This window comes from Anoplolepis gracilipes, chromosome 14, assembly GCF_047496725.1.
Source record: "Anoplolepis gracilipes chromosome 14, ASM4749672v1, whole genome shotgun sequence".
In the NCBI taxonomy this organism is placed as follows: domain Eukaryota; kingdom Metazoa; phylum Arthropoda; class Insecta; order Hymenoptera; family Formicidae; genus Anoplolepis; species Anoplolepis gracilipes.
The window spans coordinates 2,133,314-2,152,108 of NC_132983.1; the positions used below are offsets into that span (position 1 = coordinate 2,133,314).

At 43.4% G+C, this 18,795-nt stretch overlaps 1 protein-coding gene across 1 annotated transcript in view; it reads right to left on the bottom strand.

The window, feature by feature from the left end:
• The window catches only part of LOC140672987 (uncharacterized), a 49,006-nt gene extending 30,982 nt beyond the window's left edge, over positions 1-18,024 (bottom strand). The window contains exons 1-4 of the mRNA XM_072905523.1: positions 15,500-18,024; positions 11,821-11,907; positions 5,521-10,926; positions 208-255 (exon numbers count right to left, since the gene is read on the bottom strand). Coding sequence (XP_072761624.1) covers positions 208-255; positions 5,521-10,926; positions 11,821-11,907; positions 15,500-16,550 — 6,592 coding nt within the window. The 5' untranslated portion in view covers positions 16,551-18,024. The remainder of the gene's footprint in view (positions 1-207; positions 256-5,520; positions 10,927-11,820; positions 11,908-15,499) is intronic.
• Positions 18,025-18,795: the final 771 nt, after the last annotated feature.

Sequence of the window (18,795 nt, forward strand, 5' to 3'; positions counted from 1 at the left end):
TGAAATATTAATTGATTAATTAACATATAAAAAATGTTAATAAACGGATATTTGAAAGCCTCTATATCAACAACAAATAATATTGAATATCAATTAATAAGTCGAATAATATTCTCGCGTTAATCGCGCAAATGTATTTATGTATACACAAATATCACGCAACGGAAATACACATGTTAGTTTTACACAATCCTCGCGCAGGTTTACCTGGTTTCGCTGACGAGGCTTTAAACGTAGGCGCAAACATAACGTTCTCTGAAAGCATGAAACGACATTTTGTCAAACAGTGTATCTCGGATATTCTCGTCGTCTCAGATTTGCCTTTTTTCTCAATCTAACGCGATGTTTTTCATTCTCGTAGCATCCTGTATAATTTTTCTACAGTAATGTTAATTCGCGTGTTTGTGAAGAAGAGTGAAGAGTTCTTTTCAAGACTTAAACCATTCTTAGCTATCAATGCGGAATCCTGATACCTATCGCGGGTCAACGTCAACACTGCGCGATGCTTATATCATACGTCGCATCCAACATCATCTCGAGAGCTCTTCAAAGTTACTTTCACGATGAGACCGTCGCGATTCATTAATATAAAAGCAATCTTGATGAACCGCCATGAAACGAGCGCAGAAAGAAGAATAAAGCGAAGTGGATTGCCTTATTTCTCCACAGAATAAGTACAATATATATATATATATATCAGCAGCACCAAGTGCGTCTTGTAAATTGATCCAAGTAATTTGCAAATATTAAACCCAGATTATTCAAGTCCCGAGTTATTATTCAACGTCCGTAAGATTGTCCTTCCAATAACTTGAAATTAAATGAATTCTTTTACATAACGAGATTAAATGCGGAAATTCTTTTCCTTTAAATTTCGAGAGTAACCAATCCGACCTCGAACAAATCTTTCAACAATCTTTCTCCGCGATTGCGGAGAAACAACCTGTTGAAGGAATTCACCAACGCGTCCTTATCCCTCGACAATAATCGTCGGCCTTCCCGACGACCATCACTCACTTTTCTCCAGCATTGTGTCACTTTACGATCACGATGAGGCGACGCCGCGATGATACTTTAACGAGACACCCTCTCGTTGGCGAGATACGAGAAATACGTAGCACGGTAGGTGCCAATCGACTGAGGAGCGTCGCGACGCCGATGAGGCTCGACGCCGCGCCGCTCACTACGCCGACGTCGACGTCGCCCCGAAAGCTGTTGTACACAGAATTTCGAGTCCACTCGCGCCAACCAGCGCGGGGCTGATGGCTCATTATACAATATATGTACGTTTATGAATGTGTACGTTCGCGTTTACAAGACAAAACTGCCATAATATAGAGGTAAACTCGGGTAAGATGACCATAGTTTTTTTAAAATGCAAAAAACATACTTTTATTTTTGTTACTTTTTCAATATAGTGCTTGGCACATTATCTTCGCTGAAACTTCAATTACGTAATATTGTTGAAATTAAAAGGAAAATATTTCATAGAAATTTTGTATCATCAAAATAGTACAACATAAGCATTGGCCATCTTACTCAACTTTTAAAGAAAAGATGGCCATAATATTTATAAAAAAATAGTGAAAACGAAAATAAAAATTATAGGTCATATAACAATTTACAAATTACATATTTTTGTAATATGTCTAACGTCGAATTTATTCAACGTTATAACAGTTTTTAGTGGACAAATGAAAAACTTTGCAGGTAGTCAAAAATAAAAATATGATGTAAGATTCACAAAATATCGTTATGTTGAACAATATATGCACATAAGCTACTGTAAATATCGATTATCTTTGATAGTATTATATAGATTAAAAAAGCGCACTATTGAAAGCGATTATTGAAAAAATTACAGCCTATGGCCATCATGCCCTAGGCTTTACTCTAATGAATAAAAATAACGAGATTTAACATAATTCATCTGAGATTTTTTCAATCCCTCTTGGCGTCGATCTTTTTCGCGCGTGCACCATTTACCTTAATCTTTTGTTACAGCAAGTATTGCAAAATGATATTTATATTTGTTAGAAAAATATGTATAACGCATGCCATCAAGCAAAATTGCAAACGCACCTTGCTCAAGTAGAAATCCCTTGCTGACTTTCAAAGCTTTGTCAATCTCGTGCAGCAGACAGTCGCTGTCATTGTCTCTTGCCTTCGCAATGTTACCGCAGCCAATCCCTTTGATTAAAAAAAGCATGCCCACATCAACCAAAACAAAAAAAAAAAAAAAAGAACAAAAGAAAATTTTAAACAATAATATTAACCTTGAGCATTGTAAGTTTGTTAGATTGTAGGGTAAAGGAATCTCTCGGCACAATCTCTCTGTCAATCAAATATCCGTTTAAAAAATAAAAAGGGGGGCTAAATATATCGACCGACATTAAAATATAAAAATCCCCTCGTGTCCACAGACGAATGCCTAAATTCGCACATTTAGCTGCGACAGACGCGCGCGCTGTGGCTAAACTTTCGTGCTAAAGTTAGAATAGAAAATAAACAAACGCTTCGGTAACCGCGTTGAAAGGTTCACTAGACTTACGAAATGCAAATAACCAACAGTCAGTCAATAATAATAGGCGGGGGGACTAGCAATATGTCAATAAAAGTTAACAATGCATGAGGACAGATGACTTGTATCGAATATCTATTATTTTGTCTAATATCTCATCCCTATACATCTCCATATTATTATTGCGAGCGTTAATTGCGGCGGTGAAATGTTTAAACATGCACTCGTGCCATGTTGTAATTTATTTATATATATATATATATAAATATATATTTTTTTTGTAGTATTTATTATCAATAAATAAGCTAAAAAATTAAAAGAGCGAGCGTGCAATAATATATGTGATCATATGAAATGAAAAGCTATTTATAGATGAAATATGAAGACAATGGATTCTACTAGACATCAAAATCAATAGAAGGATCTAATTATCATCGTTGTTACTAATTATATTATTTTTAATTACGGTTTTTCTTAATAAAATAAAAATTGTCTAAAAGTTCTACTCAGATCTCCCAATCTTTTTTATCCCGCCGAGTTTTCCAATCTCACTAACGAGAGCTTGAGTATGCATCAAGACAACACTTGGCGGATAGAAATCCATCTCTCGGACAGCGATCTCGGGGCGGGCGGGCCAGTAGGCCAACATCGCGCGAGTGATTCAAAATAGCCGAAAAACGCAAGACGGTGGTTCTCCGGTTAGTCGAAACTGCGAACGCGTCCTACGAGCGAGTGGCCTATTTCTCGTCTCCGCGCGCGAAGGCTTATATTTAGATTTCCATCCTCTATGAATCACACACGCCGCGACCTGATCCGCGGGCGGGACGAATCGCGATCCCACACTTTCCCGCAGACATCGGCCGTTTCGCGTCGAAATAAATGTTTAGAAGACGCGTCATGTCAGGGTGTCTATTCAAATCTTGTAAAATAATTCTTTGACTTTTCAGGTATTTTTTAATTCTTTTTTATATTTTTTATTTATCATTATTATATTTTTATTTATTCAAAATTCCAGATAAAGAGAATATTTTAAAGATTTTTTTTGGTTTCTGAATAAATTTTCTGAAATCAATTTTTTATTATATGCGCGTTTTCATTCATATAAAGGAAAACATAAAGCGACTCGAGTTTCAAATGCTAGATTTACAAATGTACGGAAAAAACTAAATAGCTTTCGCTAAGATAAAAATATATTTAATTTTCATAACATTTTCATTCTTTGTCATTAAAAATTAAAATAAAGAATACATGCAGCATAATCAATATTTTAAGATATATAAACAGAGATGGATAAATATTTATAATTTACTGTATATATGAGCAAAATTATCAAAAAGAAATTTTTTTTTTTAATGTCCGAGTCCTAATAAAAGTCCACGAGAATTTTCTTTCCTAATTTCTCCAGGTACATAAAAAATTCCTTAAGAATTCCAGGTTTTATCCCAAAAAGTATATAACCTGTACGTTATATTATTATTCTTCGTGAGGGAAAAAGCAGAAATACATTACTCGATATAGCAACGCAACTTGATTAAGTATTCCGCGGCTAATCGAATCGTTCAAGAGAATCGAGACGTAAACGACGTGACGCAATTTGATAGCCTCTGAGCCACTGTGTTGATATTCGTTATCGCGCAAACTGTCGCGGTTCATTATCCGCACGTTGAACAACAACGCAGTTAGAGAGAGAGAGAGAGAGAGAGAGAGAGAGGGAGAAAGAGAGGTTGAATGTTAATATAATAATTTTCCATCGCTTCGCTTTGATGAATCGATCTCGCCTCGGAATGAATGCCAAAATATATGTATCACACACGTGTCGATCGTGTCGGATTTACGTCACAGAATATTAAATCCCGCTTACGCCGAACGACAGGACGCGCATGGACGGAGCCGATGATGAAAAATAGCGCGTAAATACGTATTTATTAATGTCGCGTTAGCTGCGCGTCTCGCGATACAACGCTATTCATTATTTACAGGGGAGCGATTATCGATTGCGAGACGAGATGTTAATCGGATTACAGGAACCGGAGCGATCTGGACCGTTTGTAATGTTGCACGATATATACCGGTGCGAATAGATTCGCGGTTGTTCGACGCGCTTCCGCTTTACCGTCGTGAACTAATTTCGCCTTCGGAGAGTTGTCTAGGAAAACGTATTTATTACGGTAATGAGATTTCCGTTTCGACATTATCACTTGTCTTCCTTATCAAGAAAGTTCTGAACGATAGCTGAGAACGACGACGTTCGTCGAATACGAGAATTCCTGATTTTCGATCAATCTCAAACATATTTTAATTCAAAAGTCGAGGTATATTTTATATCTAATAATTTTGTTTCGCGAGAAATTGAGAAAACGAGGACTTCTATGATTTTTAAAAAATTTTAAATAGTCAATATTATTACTTGTGTCTGATCTTTTTAAATTACGTCAATCCCGCAAGTTTTTATATTTTACAATTCGATTTTGTTACACAAGAAATTGAAAAGACGAGAACTTTTACGATCTTCAAAATATTTCAACTCGAGTCAATATTATTATTTATTTCGAATCTTTTCAGATTACGCAAATTTATGCGAAATTAAATTAAATGGAAATTAATTATTCGTATTTCTCGCCTCTGCTACGCTCGACAATTTCTTCGTGTTGTCGACAACACAAACGGAGAAAGAGAGAAAAGAGAGAGAGAGAGAGAGAGAGAGAGAGAGAGAGAGAGAGAAAGTGTGTGAGAGAGAGAGAGAGAGAGAGAATTAGCAAAATACCATCAACATCGTTAGTGACGACAAACACTAAGGCATCTACAAACGTCGAGACAAGATACGCGCGTTAGTTGGTTGTTACAAAGGGGACATTTCTGCTCGACATATCCAGGATCGTTCCGACTTTGAACGGGACACTCTGCGAGCAGCCATCAATCGTATCAGCAATCATATCTCGCAACACGACGAGCAACACAGCAAAATCCAGCGTCCATTCCATTCGCCGCAACTCACTCACCGCCCTCGTCGTCCTCCGACATCGTGGAGATCTTGAAGAACTCCCGCAGGTGCTTGGGAAGCTTGCCGGACGCGTCTCGCAGCTCCTTGCCGTCGATGAGGAATTTCGCGTTAATCACGTCACCCTCGTCCTCCTCGCGGTCGGTCCCGCTCTCGTCGAGATCGATCCCAAACTTGTTGAGGCGACTCCGCGCCTTCTCGATGAACTCCTTGGCCATCGCACTCATGTCACCGTCCACCGTCTTACGCCCGATGTCTTCGTGCGAACTGATCTTCAAGACCTTGTGGCTCTTCCGCTCCTGCCGCTCCAGGACTTTGTCCACGTACTCGTCGTACATCCGCTGGCGAAATGCCTCGCCATTCGTCGGCAACGTTGTCGGTCTCCTCGCAACGTTGACGATCTTCCCGCGCGACCGACTTTCTTTCTCATTAAGCACCCCGGGGTCGTTCCTCGGCTTTTCCGTCGTCCGTTCCGTTTGCTCGTTAACTCTAGCTTCGCGAAACTCGGACGTACCGTTCTCCGGTATTCTCTTCACGTTTCCCGTCTCGGTGATCACGTGGCACTCGTTACGCTCGATACTCTCCGAGGATTCCTCGCGAATGCCGTTCTCGTGAGATACCTTTCTTGAAAATTGCCGGCTTCCCGCTTTATCGATCGTCTCCGTGCGAGTCTTTTCCACATTTCGCGATACCTCTCGCCAGTGTTCCTTTTGAATTTCCGGCTCGCTTCGATAGCTATTATTATTTTCAAAGAGCTTCTCCTCGTGGCTACATCCTCCTCGAGGATGTTTCCGTTGTTCATTTTCCGCACTTTTTCCATCCGGGACGTCAAGAATTTTGCGCTCGAAATTTATACCGCTTTTCTTCCCGGCTTCTTCAACCGACGATTTTCTCGCGTCATCGCCCTGTTTCGTACGCTGAAAGTGCGTTTGGAATTCCTCGAAGGCCTTCCTTTCCTCCTCCTCCGCCAGTATCACATTTTTCAGCTGCTCCTCCAACAGTTCGATGTACTTGAGCTGCTGGACAAAATATTTCTGCGGTAACGAACCTCTCCTGTTGCCGTCGAGTCGCCGCGACGTTTCCGTCTGCAGTGTTCTCAGCTTGTCCATAATTTCCACCGCGGCTACCTGCTTGAGTTTTTCAGTCTCGTGACGTGATTTACGCGGCTCCAGATGACTCCTCGGCGGATTCTGGTCGAAGATGCTCGTCGTGTCGATGCACGATCTGTCAACCGTAACCGCGCGCTTCGGTAACGGTGGCACCTCCAGCCTGTCATCGATCAACGCCGGGTTCACGTGCTTCCCAGGATCGGCCGTTCTTCGAAGAGGTGGCGTTATCTTCCCGGCTACGTCCATCGAACGATCGATACGGGCGCTGTTCAATGCATTTTTCGCCAACGATCTCTCCGAATCGCGAACTGTCGCGGTACCGTTCGCCAGCGGACGAGGCGCGTGAGCTTCCGCTACTGTCGCCCGTGTAATCTTAAGCCGATCGGTCACGTGACCGCTCGGCTTATCGTCACCCGATTCACCGTCCTCGTCCCTCGCCGTCGCCAAGAATAGCTCGTTCGCAGTGGCACTTTGGCGCTTATCACGGCCCGCTAGGCTCGACCAGTCGTTCGGTCGGACAGCCTTGAGACTTTCATGACCTCCGCTGTAGCCTAAAGAATGCGTGACGTCGTTCTCGGTTATCGTTTTCGTTCCTCCATTCCGTTCCTCTTTGATTATCTCCAGCAGCCTGCTGCTGTCTCCATTAGACGCTTTCGAGGTTGCGTCGTCGTCCTCTTTAATCGTCGGACGGATCTGCACTCGATATAATGGCACAGGAACGCACCGTGGCTGTTCTTCTCGATAGCTGTAACGGTTCAGGAACTTGCGGTGAAGATCCAACAGGGTGTCCGCGCTCGCGCGCACCCGCGAGGCCTGTTGCGACGGTGACAGGCACACCAGGAGCCTGGGATCCTCCGAGGTGGACAGAGCCCGCCATCGTTGCTCCATTTCGCCCTCCGACTCTGACAACTCAATATTAACGCTCGTCGATGACCTAGTCCGGTCTGAAACAGCGTTTGCAATGTCGTTAGACGACCAAAGCGACGGCTCGCTCCCGTCCGGGATTTTCGTTAGTCCATATCGTCGAGCATCACTCACTCCATGCATCGTTTTTAATCGCTGGGCGTTATCGTTATGTCGTTGCCGCGCGCTCGTCCGCGGCACGTCGTTCACAAACCTCTGTAGAGTCCGCAGATTCTCGAAGATGTTCAACTTGGGGGCGGTGATCTCGTCCATCATCTGGCAGCCAAACGGCATCGATAGAATCCTCTTCACGCAAAGCTCCCGCAGGGACGACGGCAACGGTCGTCGCGAGACTTTTTCGCCAACATCCTGGGAGACTTGCTCAATATTTAGCGGCACGCGATGAAGATCCTCCACGGACGATTTCGAGCTCTTCGCTGATTGTTGATCGACGAGCTCTTCCGCGTTTTTTAGCAGGGCGAGTTTTTGCTTCAAAAGAGATTCTTCCTTTGCTTCGTTCTTCGAATTATTCTCCTGCGTTTCACGAACGGCCGTCCCGATGTCAGTCAACGACGCCTCCAACGAGCGATGCTTAATGGTGTTTAAGGATGAAGCGCTGCTGGAAGAATCGTGTCCTTGAATGTCGCCCTCGGGCGAGGGATTTTCGCTCGCGGAGACGTCCAGCCTTTGAGAGCTCGCCTCGTCGTCGGACGAATTCCTCGCGTTGCTCTGCCGAGATGACGAGCTGCGCGTTTCTTCCTCGTGCCTCTCCTCGTGCCTCTCCTCGCGCTTCGACTCCCACGTCGAATACTTGGAATCGCGGAAGCTATCATGCTGGTTAGGCTGGTTAGGCTGGTTAGCGCTCGTGCTTTCCTCGTGTCGTTCGATTATTTTCGTCTCTGTCTTCTTCTCGGTCTTCATTATTCGCTGACGATGAAGAAACCTCGACGTCGATTTCTCCTTCTTCTCTTCTCCCTCGGATTTTTCTTTACTCTTGCTACTCGAAGAGCCCATCGTCCATCTACGCTTCGCCGTATCGGAATCGTTAATCGTAGAATTCTTCTTTTTCGAATCTACCTGGGGCGAAGGGAGACACCTATGCACCTCGGCTTCACCCGGCTCCTGCCGGCTCGACGGTGGGCTTCGATCATGTGTCGCTGCTGCAACAAGCGTCGCCGCTGGCTTCCCTTCCCCGCAACGCGTTATTTCCGTGCTCGTCGCGCTTGCCAACGCAACGACGCCGCGCGTCCCGACGCCGCGCGAGCATGACGGATCATCGTCGCGAATACCCGATGACGCGATCGATCGGCCGTCTTCGGCGTTGTTTTTCGAAATGACACGGTCCGTCTGATTTAGGCAGCTCTCGTCAACGATAGTCGAAGCGGATTCACGTGAACTTCCGCATGAAGAATTCTCGCGGATCCTCCTCGACGCCGAGGAATTTCCGCGAGTTTTAGGAAGCTCCGGTCGTCGTGGCAACTCGTCCGCCACCTCGGCTTCGTATTTCGTTGTATCATCACGTTGTTTCCGCGCGAGTAAATTCGCCGACTCGCCATTCGCCGCGACGAATGGCTGCTGATGAATACTCAGCCCGCTCGAGATATAGTCTATTTCAGGTAGCGCCGGTGGTCGGTGAGGTGGCTCGTGGCCGAAACTGGACGATCTCCTCGGCGGAAGAGGCGGAGATCGTTTCATTCGCGACGGACTCGAGGATGAATCAGCCTCGTCCTCAATTCGCGATACACTGGCATTGTCGATTTCTGCAAAGTCTTTTTTTAGCCAAACGCAGTTTTCCTCCGGCGAGTCTGCACGTGTCTCTTCTGTCAACAATTTATTATTTTCTTCCACTGTACTTGTGCCGCTTGTTATCAGGCTACTTTTCATCGCATTTTCCTCTTTATTCGTCAATCTCTCCTCCTCGTTCTTCATCATCTCGATATAATTATTGCCTACCCTTGAATTATTATCTTTTATTGCGTTATCTTGTATTGCTATAATTTCCACAGATTTATCTTTCGCATCCGCTTCCTCGTTTGTAACTTTGACAGCAGGTATAGAGTCCATTGTTACTTGCATTTCAGAATCCGCGACATTTTTAGCACAACTCGACTGAATATTTTGCTCGACCTCGTTGAGATTATTATTGGCTTTAGCGCACGAATGTAATTCCGAAACGTCACTTTCCGTCGTATCGATCTTAATCTTAATATCCCATTCCAGCTTCTCGGAAGCTTTCTCGATCTTTTCAGGATCGTCCCGTTTCGCTTCGGTATCTTTCGCCGCCCTCTCGGCGGAATGTCTATCCTCCCGTCGATACTTGCTGATCTCCTCGTTTATGAAATCCCTGATGTGCTGCGCCTCGTCCTCCGACAGCCTCTCGCCCTCCTCCTGTATGATGTCCAGGAAGCTGCGGGCGTAATGCGACGCCGTTGACATGGAGCGTTTCCTCGTTTTCCTACGCGACGAGACGGTCGCTTTTTCAAGGGATTTGCTCCCTTCCGTCGAAACGTCTCGAGATACGTCTTTCCCAAGAGATCGTCCTTCGTCTTCAGCCACTTCCTCGGAGAAGCTCGGCAGTTGCAGGCCCTCGATAAAGTTTCGCAACTTCCTCTCCACATCCTTGGGCATCACGGTGGCGCACATTGAGGTCGGGGATTCCGTTTCCGGTTTAAAGAACTTTTTCTGAAGTACCAATGGCTGTCCGACTCGATTATTCGATTTTGATTCTTCGACCTCTTCAGGACTTTTCGGTTCTTCAACAAGCTCCCTTTCCGCCACAGACTCCAATTCGACGATCGTCGGCCGGCAATCAACCTCCGTGTCGCTGTCATCGACTTCCCGAATCTCCAATCGATTTCCATTCACCCGCGAGAGCTTAGTACTCGAACAGCCAGAAAACGGCCGTATCGATTCCACTGGCTCAGATATCGTCACCGTCGTCCGGCCGCCGTTTCCCGTCTCCAGGATACCCACCCCGACGATATGGCCGATCGTCGCTTCGAGAGGTAGACTGCTGACGGTCGTAATCTCGATTATCCCAGGGCGAGACTCCTTCAGCTCCACTTTCTCGACCTTGTGCTTATCGTCTGGACGGACTCGGTATCGACGACTCGACGATTCGCCTTCGATCGGATCGGCATTCTCCAGAGTGGAGTCGTTCGTCTTCGGGTTGTTGTCGTCGTCCTTGTCGTCGTTTCTCGAGGACGCCGGTGATTTCCTCTGCTCGACGTTCCGCGACGATTCCGCGAGATTCGCCGGTCGTTGCTGAAGAGGCGGACGGTTTCGCCGATGCCGATTCCTGCGGCCGTGGTGGCGGTTGCGCCCGTTACCCTGCGGCATCGTCCCGAAGCCGCTGTCCTCCGCGTCGCTCGCGTAATCCGAGAGATCGCGATATCCTACGACGTTTCGCGAATTCGTGCAAGAACCTCTCTTTAAGAGCGCGCGTTCCTCTCGCTTTTCCTCTCTCTCTCTCTCCTCGTCCCTTTCATTTTCTCTCCTCTCTCTCTCTCTCTCTCTCTCTCTCTCTCTCTCTCTCTCTCTCGCGTAGGATTCTCCGCAAATATCCCGTCGCGGTTGTTTTATGTTACTTCTTTGAGTTTCTCCGCAATCTCCCGTTTTTCGCTTTCGCGTAACATTCGCTATGCTTTTCTCTCTCGCGCGCGGTTTAAGTACGTTTCACGCGTCTTTGTATTTTTACGTTTAAAGACGACTCATTACGATTTTTCTGCACTCAGCGCAGGAAAACAGTGGAATTTTAAGGTTTTAAGAGTATTACACTTACGAAAAAAGCTGTTACTGTAAAATTACATTAAGAAGAAAGGTTTACATTCTATCCCAAGAATTTCTATTAAACACGCGGAATGATGGATTTCCCGAGACTACGAGGTAAAAACAAATTTGTCAAAAGCCACAAAAAAAAAAAAAAAAAGATTTAAGAAAAGTATGAAAATTAAAATACTTTAAAAATTATTCGAAAATTATTCTTCTTTCTAGTCTGGAATTTTTGACGATTACTATAGATGCATCTAAATTCTCAAATAATTTTATTTTTAATTTACGAGGAAATTTACTTTCTTCCCTACATTCGAGACAATTCGACATGCTTTTAGGAAGATCGTCCCTAGAGAGTTGCAATCGCAAGATGACGCTTTGATGAAGAAAAGAAGAGAGAAGAAATCATGTATATATACAGTGTTTCAGTGATCATGCAAACAAGCGTAGTACAGTCCAACATTCCAAGTGTATATATATATATATTCTCTCTTTTCGACGATAACGAGGCCACTTACCTTTTTTAACGTCGCTTCGTTGTTCGCCCGGGCAGCTCTTCAGAGCACCGTTCTGATTGGCGTAGTTCTGCTCGACTTTTGTGTCATCTGAAAGAAATAGTTTGACGTTACGGTGCGCGAATTTCAGAAAACTCAAAGCTAAAAATTATCTCAGCTAAAGTTAAAATATAAAATTATATAAAAATTATATAAAAAATTATTAAATTGTACTACATGCGATTTACGTTACAACACTGTCAGATTCCTCGACACGTCATATTCTAACAGATCTCTCGGATGTTAATAGCCTTTCTAATGGACCTTCCTTCACTATCGATTAGTCGGTCAAGAAAAATTTGCGATACCGCTCGCTAGAGTATACACGAGAAACGACGAAGCGTCGCGCGTGCACGAGGCACAAACGAGCGTGTTAAATTTAGGCGAGAATCCCGACGACGTCGCTCATGTTAAACGTCAACTATCCGCAAATCATCGTGGCACAACCGCTAACCTGTAGGGTTCGTGAATCGCGATTATGCACTGAGCACACGACGAGTGGACCCACCGCTACCCGTGAAACGCGCCCGCGCCCGCGTCCCCCACCCGTCAAGAGTCACGTGTTTCGTTGTGCACCTACATACACCTACTTCACACGTTGATCCAGGTGAATTTGTATAACGCGCACGCACACAGCGAGAGAATTTCAATCTCGTCATCGGTGTCGGGAATATCCACGCGTAGCTCGCGTAGAATTCCGCTTCAACATCTCATTTATTCCCCACGATGTATAGTTTGAATATGTGGATCATCCCCCTGCATTTAGGTACGTCAAATACCGTAAAAATTCTTGAGAAAATTTTTAGAAAAAATCTATTTTTTTTTTTTTTTTTTTTTTACGAAAGGGCGAAAGGAAGCGTACTGGAGATTTAAAAGATAAAGTAATGTAAGTACACACACAGACGCGATACTACGTACAGGGGCACAATTGTAACGCGCATTAGCGTATATATATATACGCACACAGGGGAACGTACGTAACACATACACGCGTCCCCTCTAGAATCCCCTCTAGAATCCCCTCTGAATTCATGAATAGCGCCGCTTCCGAGTTGGACTTCCTTCCGAGCACACAATGCCAGTCGAGCGACTGTCGCGCACCCATCTATTTTCCACACTTTTCATTGCGTCACGGCATGGATACACACATGCGTCGCACGAGATCCGGAAGTGACGGAGTATCTTTTTTTTTTTTTTTGTCGAACGCACCCCGTCGTATTTCAGCGAATTGACCCGTTTAATTCGGCAAAAGGAGCGAATGTATTAGAAATAAAATAAAGAATCCGATGTAACGGAAGCTTCATGATACGGTCGTAAAAAAAACTTACGCTCAGTTGTGACCTTGCGGATTACGCAACGAAAGTCACCGAGTGCGATATCACATTAATTGCGTAATCGGATCGAAGGAATTTACGGCGGCAGGATTGAGCTCTGCTGCATTAGACACAAATGACGAATGAAAAGAATGAAAATCAGGATGATTACAGCCGTAATATTATCAGGCTGTTTACTCAAATCTTATAAAAAATCCCCTGAAAATTCAAAATTCCAGAGAAAGAGTTAAAGATTTTTCGATACTACAAAAAAATTTTTTTTTTTGTATTGCATGCATTTTTAATGCCTTTCACTTATACGAAAAACACAAAGTTACTTTTTATCAAATAAAAAATATGTAGTGCATATTTTAACATAATATTTCCTTAATTGTAACGCTACATTGAATATGTACAAAAGATTGATTTATATTTATAATTTACAACAGTATAAGAACAAAATTTAGAGAGAATTTTTTCAAAACGAAAATTCTTTGCTTTCTTCAAGTGCAAAAAATTCCCTGAGAATTGAAAAATTTTTCAGGAAGTATATCCTGATTACATAATTCAATAATTAAAAAAAAATAAAGCATTTTTCTCTCAGATTTCATGTTCGCGCCCTTTTAACAATTAATATAAACGCAGCAGTCCTTTTTAATTTACAGTCGCGTTTAATTTAAAAGAAAAAGAGAAAAAAAAAAAAAAAAAAAAAAACTACGCGGCGAGGCAAATTACGAGTGATGAATTTTTCTCCGGGAAAAAATTAGGGGGGGGGGGACGCGCATTTAGCGAGCCGGGACCAGCGCCGGGACCGTTCACCATGGGCGCGTTAATACGCGCGATGGGCGCGATGGGCGCGATGGGACGGGTGTGCCCGTCATGCCCCGAAGGTGCCAAGCCCACGTTTCCGCGATCCGACCGCGTCTTCCGTCTTCGTCTCATCCACGGGCCTCCGCCCTGTCTTCCTGCGCGCCCTTCGCGCACCATTCTCGGCGGGGGATTTCCTTCGATCCGATCGGCCGCCGCCGTCGCTCATCGCTTGCGCAATCCGGTCGGCGTGACATATTTTATTGCCCGACGACTCTGCGCGTCCGTTGCATAATCGATCGCCGGCGTCACGCTTCGCGTAGATTCGACGGATCTCAGATCCGCGCCCTTGTATCCTGATTTTTACGTTGAACGCCATTTCCGAGAAAAATCTCGGAGACTCGCGTACGCCGTACGTTTTTAATCGATTTTTAATTATTTTTTTTTTTTTAATATAAAAAAAATTTAACGTAAATGTAATTTCCGATACGGTGCGGAAAAAAATCCCAAATTATACTTTTTTTAAAATCAATGTTTGATCATTTGACAAGATTGATTCGCTATTGTATCATTTAATTAACTGTTAAAACACAAATGTTGTTTTTTTTTTAATTTTACCACTACGCGAACAAACTGTTCTAGATATTTGACTTGTTCGTGATAAAGAAACAATTTCCGTTGGAACAAACCCGCTCAACAAACGGAGATTGCTATTTCCGGTGATGCATTGTTCGATCCAGGCTGCGACTGGAATTTCGCGAGGTAAATTGAAAACTATTTCATCGACCATAATATCAGCGCATAAATGTCAAACACAAAAAGATTATTGCGAAGAAATTGTTGCGATTATTGTAGTTTTGTCAATCTTGTGTTGTTGATATAAATATAAAATATAAACCAACATTAAAACAAATAAAACGTATAAAAATAATATAACGTACACATCAATAAAAATATAAAATATTCATTATTTAAAAAAATATATAGGAAGAATTAGCGTTTTTTCTTAATTTTCTTAAACTACATTTGATCATAATAAATTATAATTAATAGCGAAATACGGCTTGGTTGTATAAACTGACAATGAGAGCGTCGATATGGCACTTATAACTCTAGTACATCCTCTATCTATTTAAAGAATCGGATGACCCTCAAAAAGCAAACGTAATGACGCGTTACTAATTGCACCGCCTCGTTCGTTAGAGCAAGAAGCAGCTTATAAGCACGATTGAATTTCAATGACAAGAAGCGCACTGTTGATGTCAACGCGAGTTGGATTGATGCAAGAGAAATTTCAATTATCACAAAATATTCGTTGAGCTCGTAATTAAATTATTAACATTATTTTTACAAAGTTTCTCACATTTCAGTAATTTTACATTATTTAAACATTAAATTTTCTATCTAAAAAATTGGACAATTTGATGAATATTTTTTAATGCTTTTCTCTCCAACTTGTATTTCTATAAAATGTATATACACGGTAGCAAATTTCCTTAATTTCAACTTCCATCGCCACCTACCGTTTCCAGTTTCGACATCAAACACGTTCGAACTCTCGCCCGGCGCCGGCGGTCGGTCTCGGCAAAAGTCCGAGCCCTCCTCCTTCGTCTTTACACGATTCGTCGATCCCACCCCTTCGTTGCCAAGAGTCAACCCTTCCCCGTGTTGGACAGATGTTACCGAGCGCTTCACCTCGTCCTTGAAGCGAACGGTCTTGTTCTCGCGCGCCGCGAAGGACACCTGTTCGCCGTCGGCGTGTCGGCTCTTCAAGATCGGCGCCCTGACAAACAGATCGAGCATCGTGCGTTCGATCTCAAGATGCTCCTGCACGATTCGATCCAGCGTGTCCGCGTATGATCTCTCGTCAACGTCGTACGAGACTCCGTTTTCGCAAGTCAAGTTCCAACTCGGGCTCCGGAGCCCGTTGGGAGAGCTCTTAAGCTTCTGGAATCCGTTAGGTCCGGGGCCCTCGGGAATCGCCACAGTGTTCATCCGCCTGAAATCCAAGCTGTTCAGCTTATTCTCAAAGTTCTGCCGGGTTTCCGTGTTGCGAAAACACGGCGGCGGATCGATGAGGAACTTGAGCGCCTCCAGATGCTCGTAATATTCACGCTCGAGCTCCCCGGTCCTCCTTCCCGGGAGTCGACGGGCAACGCCGTCGGTGTCGTTGACTCTCGACATTTCTACGCTCGCGGGAATCTTCCTCTTCCTAAGCTGGACTCTGTAGAGCGTTCTCGGGATTCTCACGCGTCTCGATTCGGCCTCGTTGTTCCTCACGAACAGTTTAGTCGGACGCGTCTCTACCCTGCTCTTGACGTTGTTCATCCTGGCCGCCCGTCGTTTCCACGAAGTGCTGAAGCTACGCATCGCGGTGAGAAACCGGGCATTTGAGCGCGACGAGGCCATCTTCTGCGCGGATTCCGAACGACGACGGTGTTGACGTTGACGACGAGCGGGCGGACGTTTCGTCATCACCAGCGGATCCGTCGTCTCGTTGCAATCGCGCCAGCGTCTCGACGAGCGTCGCTGATGCAACGTCGTCAGACATCGAGCGCAATCGAAGAACTTCATCTTCTTCCGAAAAATTCTTTACCGATTCTTTATCGAAGTTTTATTAATTTATTTCATCAATTTATTTAATTGAATCCCATCTTGAGCTCTCATTTATTATGTAAAATATCACGATTGTCTCTTGTTTTCAAGCTTCATTAATTATCATTGATCCAACGTGGCCTCGCTGAATTTACTTTCGTTGCGTCATTTGTCCCGATGAATTTATCGTTGCGATGCCCTTTCCTTCGTCATTACGCAACCGCATGCAGCTTCATTAAACAGCGATTCGCCACTATTGTATCGTCGGATAATACGCGTATTGTTGACGATCGCGTCATTCGCATTGCCAGGCATCCCCGTTGTGTATGTACGCGTTTCCTGATTGAACACTCATCGGCGTTGCCTTTTATATTAACTTCAACATTCAATCGTATCGGCGATAAGCTTAAAATGGTGTTATATACGAGAAATTATGTTGCAGTGACGCAAACTCGCCATCGATCAATCACATAATTGTCGAAAATTTCTTGCACTTTTCGTCTGTCATTATTTGGCGTTTCATTTTTCATAATCGCGTCGAAAAAAAATTGTACGGTTCAAATACACTTATGGAAATTTATGCGGCGTGATGTTCACAATTCACTTTTTCCAATTTAAAAGAAAACCAAACTTTGCAATTGATTCTAATTTTCAGTCCGATGTTTATCAGTTTTTTCAGCGGCGTTACTTTTTTTTTTTTTTTTATTTATTTATTTTTTTTTTTTGGACAAACGATGCAACGCGATTCGAAATCCGATTACGCGGCGCACTCGACAAGGCGTTCCCTGATACTGAGCGGGAAGGTGGGTCTCGCAGGCCTCGAAAAGGAAGAAGAGGAGACGAAGAGGGTCGCCTCCTCGACGCAGGGCCTTCTCGAAGAGCCGAGGGTGCGCCGGGCACGGAATTGCCCGTGTATCGTTGTGGTCGCAGGTGTACCGTCGTAGATGAGAGCGTACATGCGAACCGGGGACAGGTGTGTCGCGTGTGCGTGAGACAATACACAGGCGCGAGCTCGACTCGAAGCGTGGGTATGCCGTCTGGATGTGCACTGTACCGCGACGACGAGCGGGCAATTTGGAGAAAAGAGCCGGTAATAATGGCCAAAGTGGTGGGATGATCCGTCGCGTATTTATGGTCAACGTACACGTCATACAACGTACACTGCGCTTATTAGGCCTGTCATTATTCTTATTGTCAGAATTGTTCCAAGATCGAACGACCAATTATCGGTGATTAATTAAGCGCGATGAGGAACAGCCTTTAAAACTGATCAATGCAATCTTTAAGATATTTCTTTAGTTTATTTAATAAATCTATTTTGTAAAAAATTCCCTTCCAGATATTTTTGTTCAAAATTCCAGTTAAGAAGAATATTTTAAAGATTTTTTTTTAGACAATTTTCTCTCTTTAAATTTTTTATCGCATTCATTTTCTAGTGTTTTTCACTCATACGAAAGAAAAATACAGAGCTTCTTAAGTCAAACTTCAAATATTAAATTTGTAAATAAAATTGAAAAGATTGAATAACTTTCATAGAGAAAAAATATTTTTCACTCGCATAAAATTTTCATTTTATCATTAAAAATTGCAAAGAATATGCATTGCATATTCAATATTTTCTTAATTAAGACATTTGATATATAAACAAAAATAGATATATATTTATAATATGTAAATAAAATTTACTTGGCTTGCTGATTATTTATGAAAGTAAAATTATCAAAAAAAGAAATTTTTTTTAAATCCCTAATATTCAACAAAACTCTCTGATTTTTCAAGGTGCAAAAGAAATCTTTGATAATTTCAAATCTTCCATATTTCTCCAGAGAATAGACACCCTGCTCATATGTCGTAAAATCTTGTTGGATTGATGAAAAAAAATTATTTCCAAGAATTGATTCGACTTTTGGAGATTATTTTTGTTTTTCTTACGAAAAAAAAAAAAAAAAAAAAATTACTAAGCGATGAATGGGGCGGCGCACGGAAGGCCGACTTGATTAATTCGGCCAAGCGAAATGTCACCGAGGCTAACTTCTGCCGCTGTCGCGCATAAAGGAACAGTCCGCCATTGTCCGCCATTGAGATCATCGGAGATAATTAAACTACGCGCATTGTATACGCTCAGTTAACTGGCAGGATTATTGTGCTCGACCAAGCACCGGCAGTCATGCGTGGGTAATTTCTCGGTCCTCCGGCATAACTCGACGCGTTACAAACGCATATG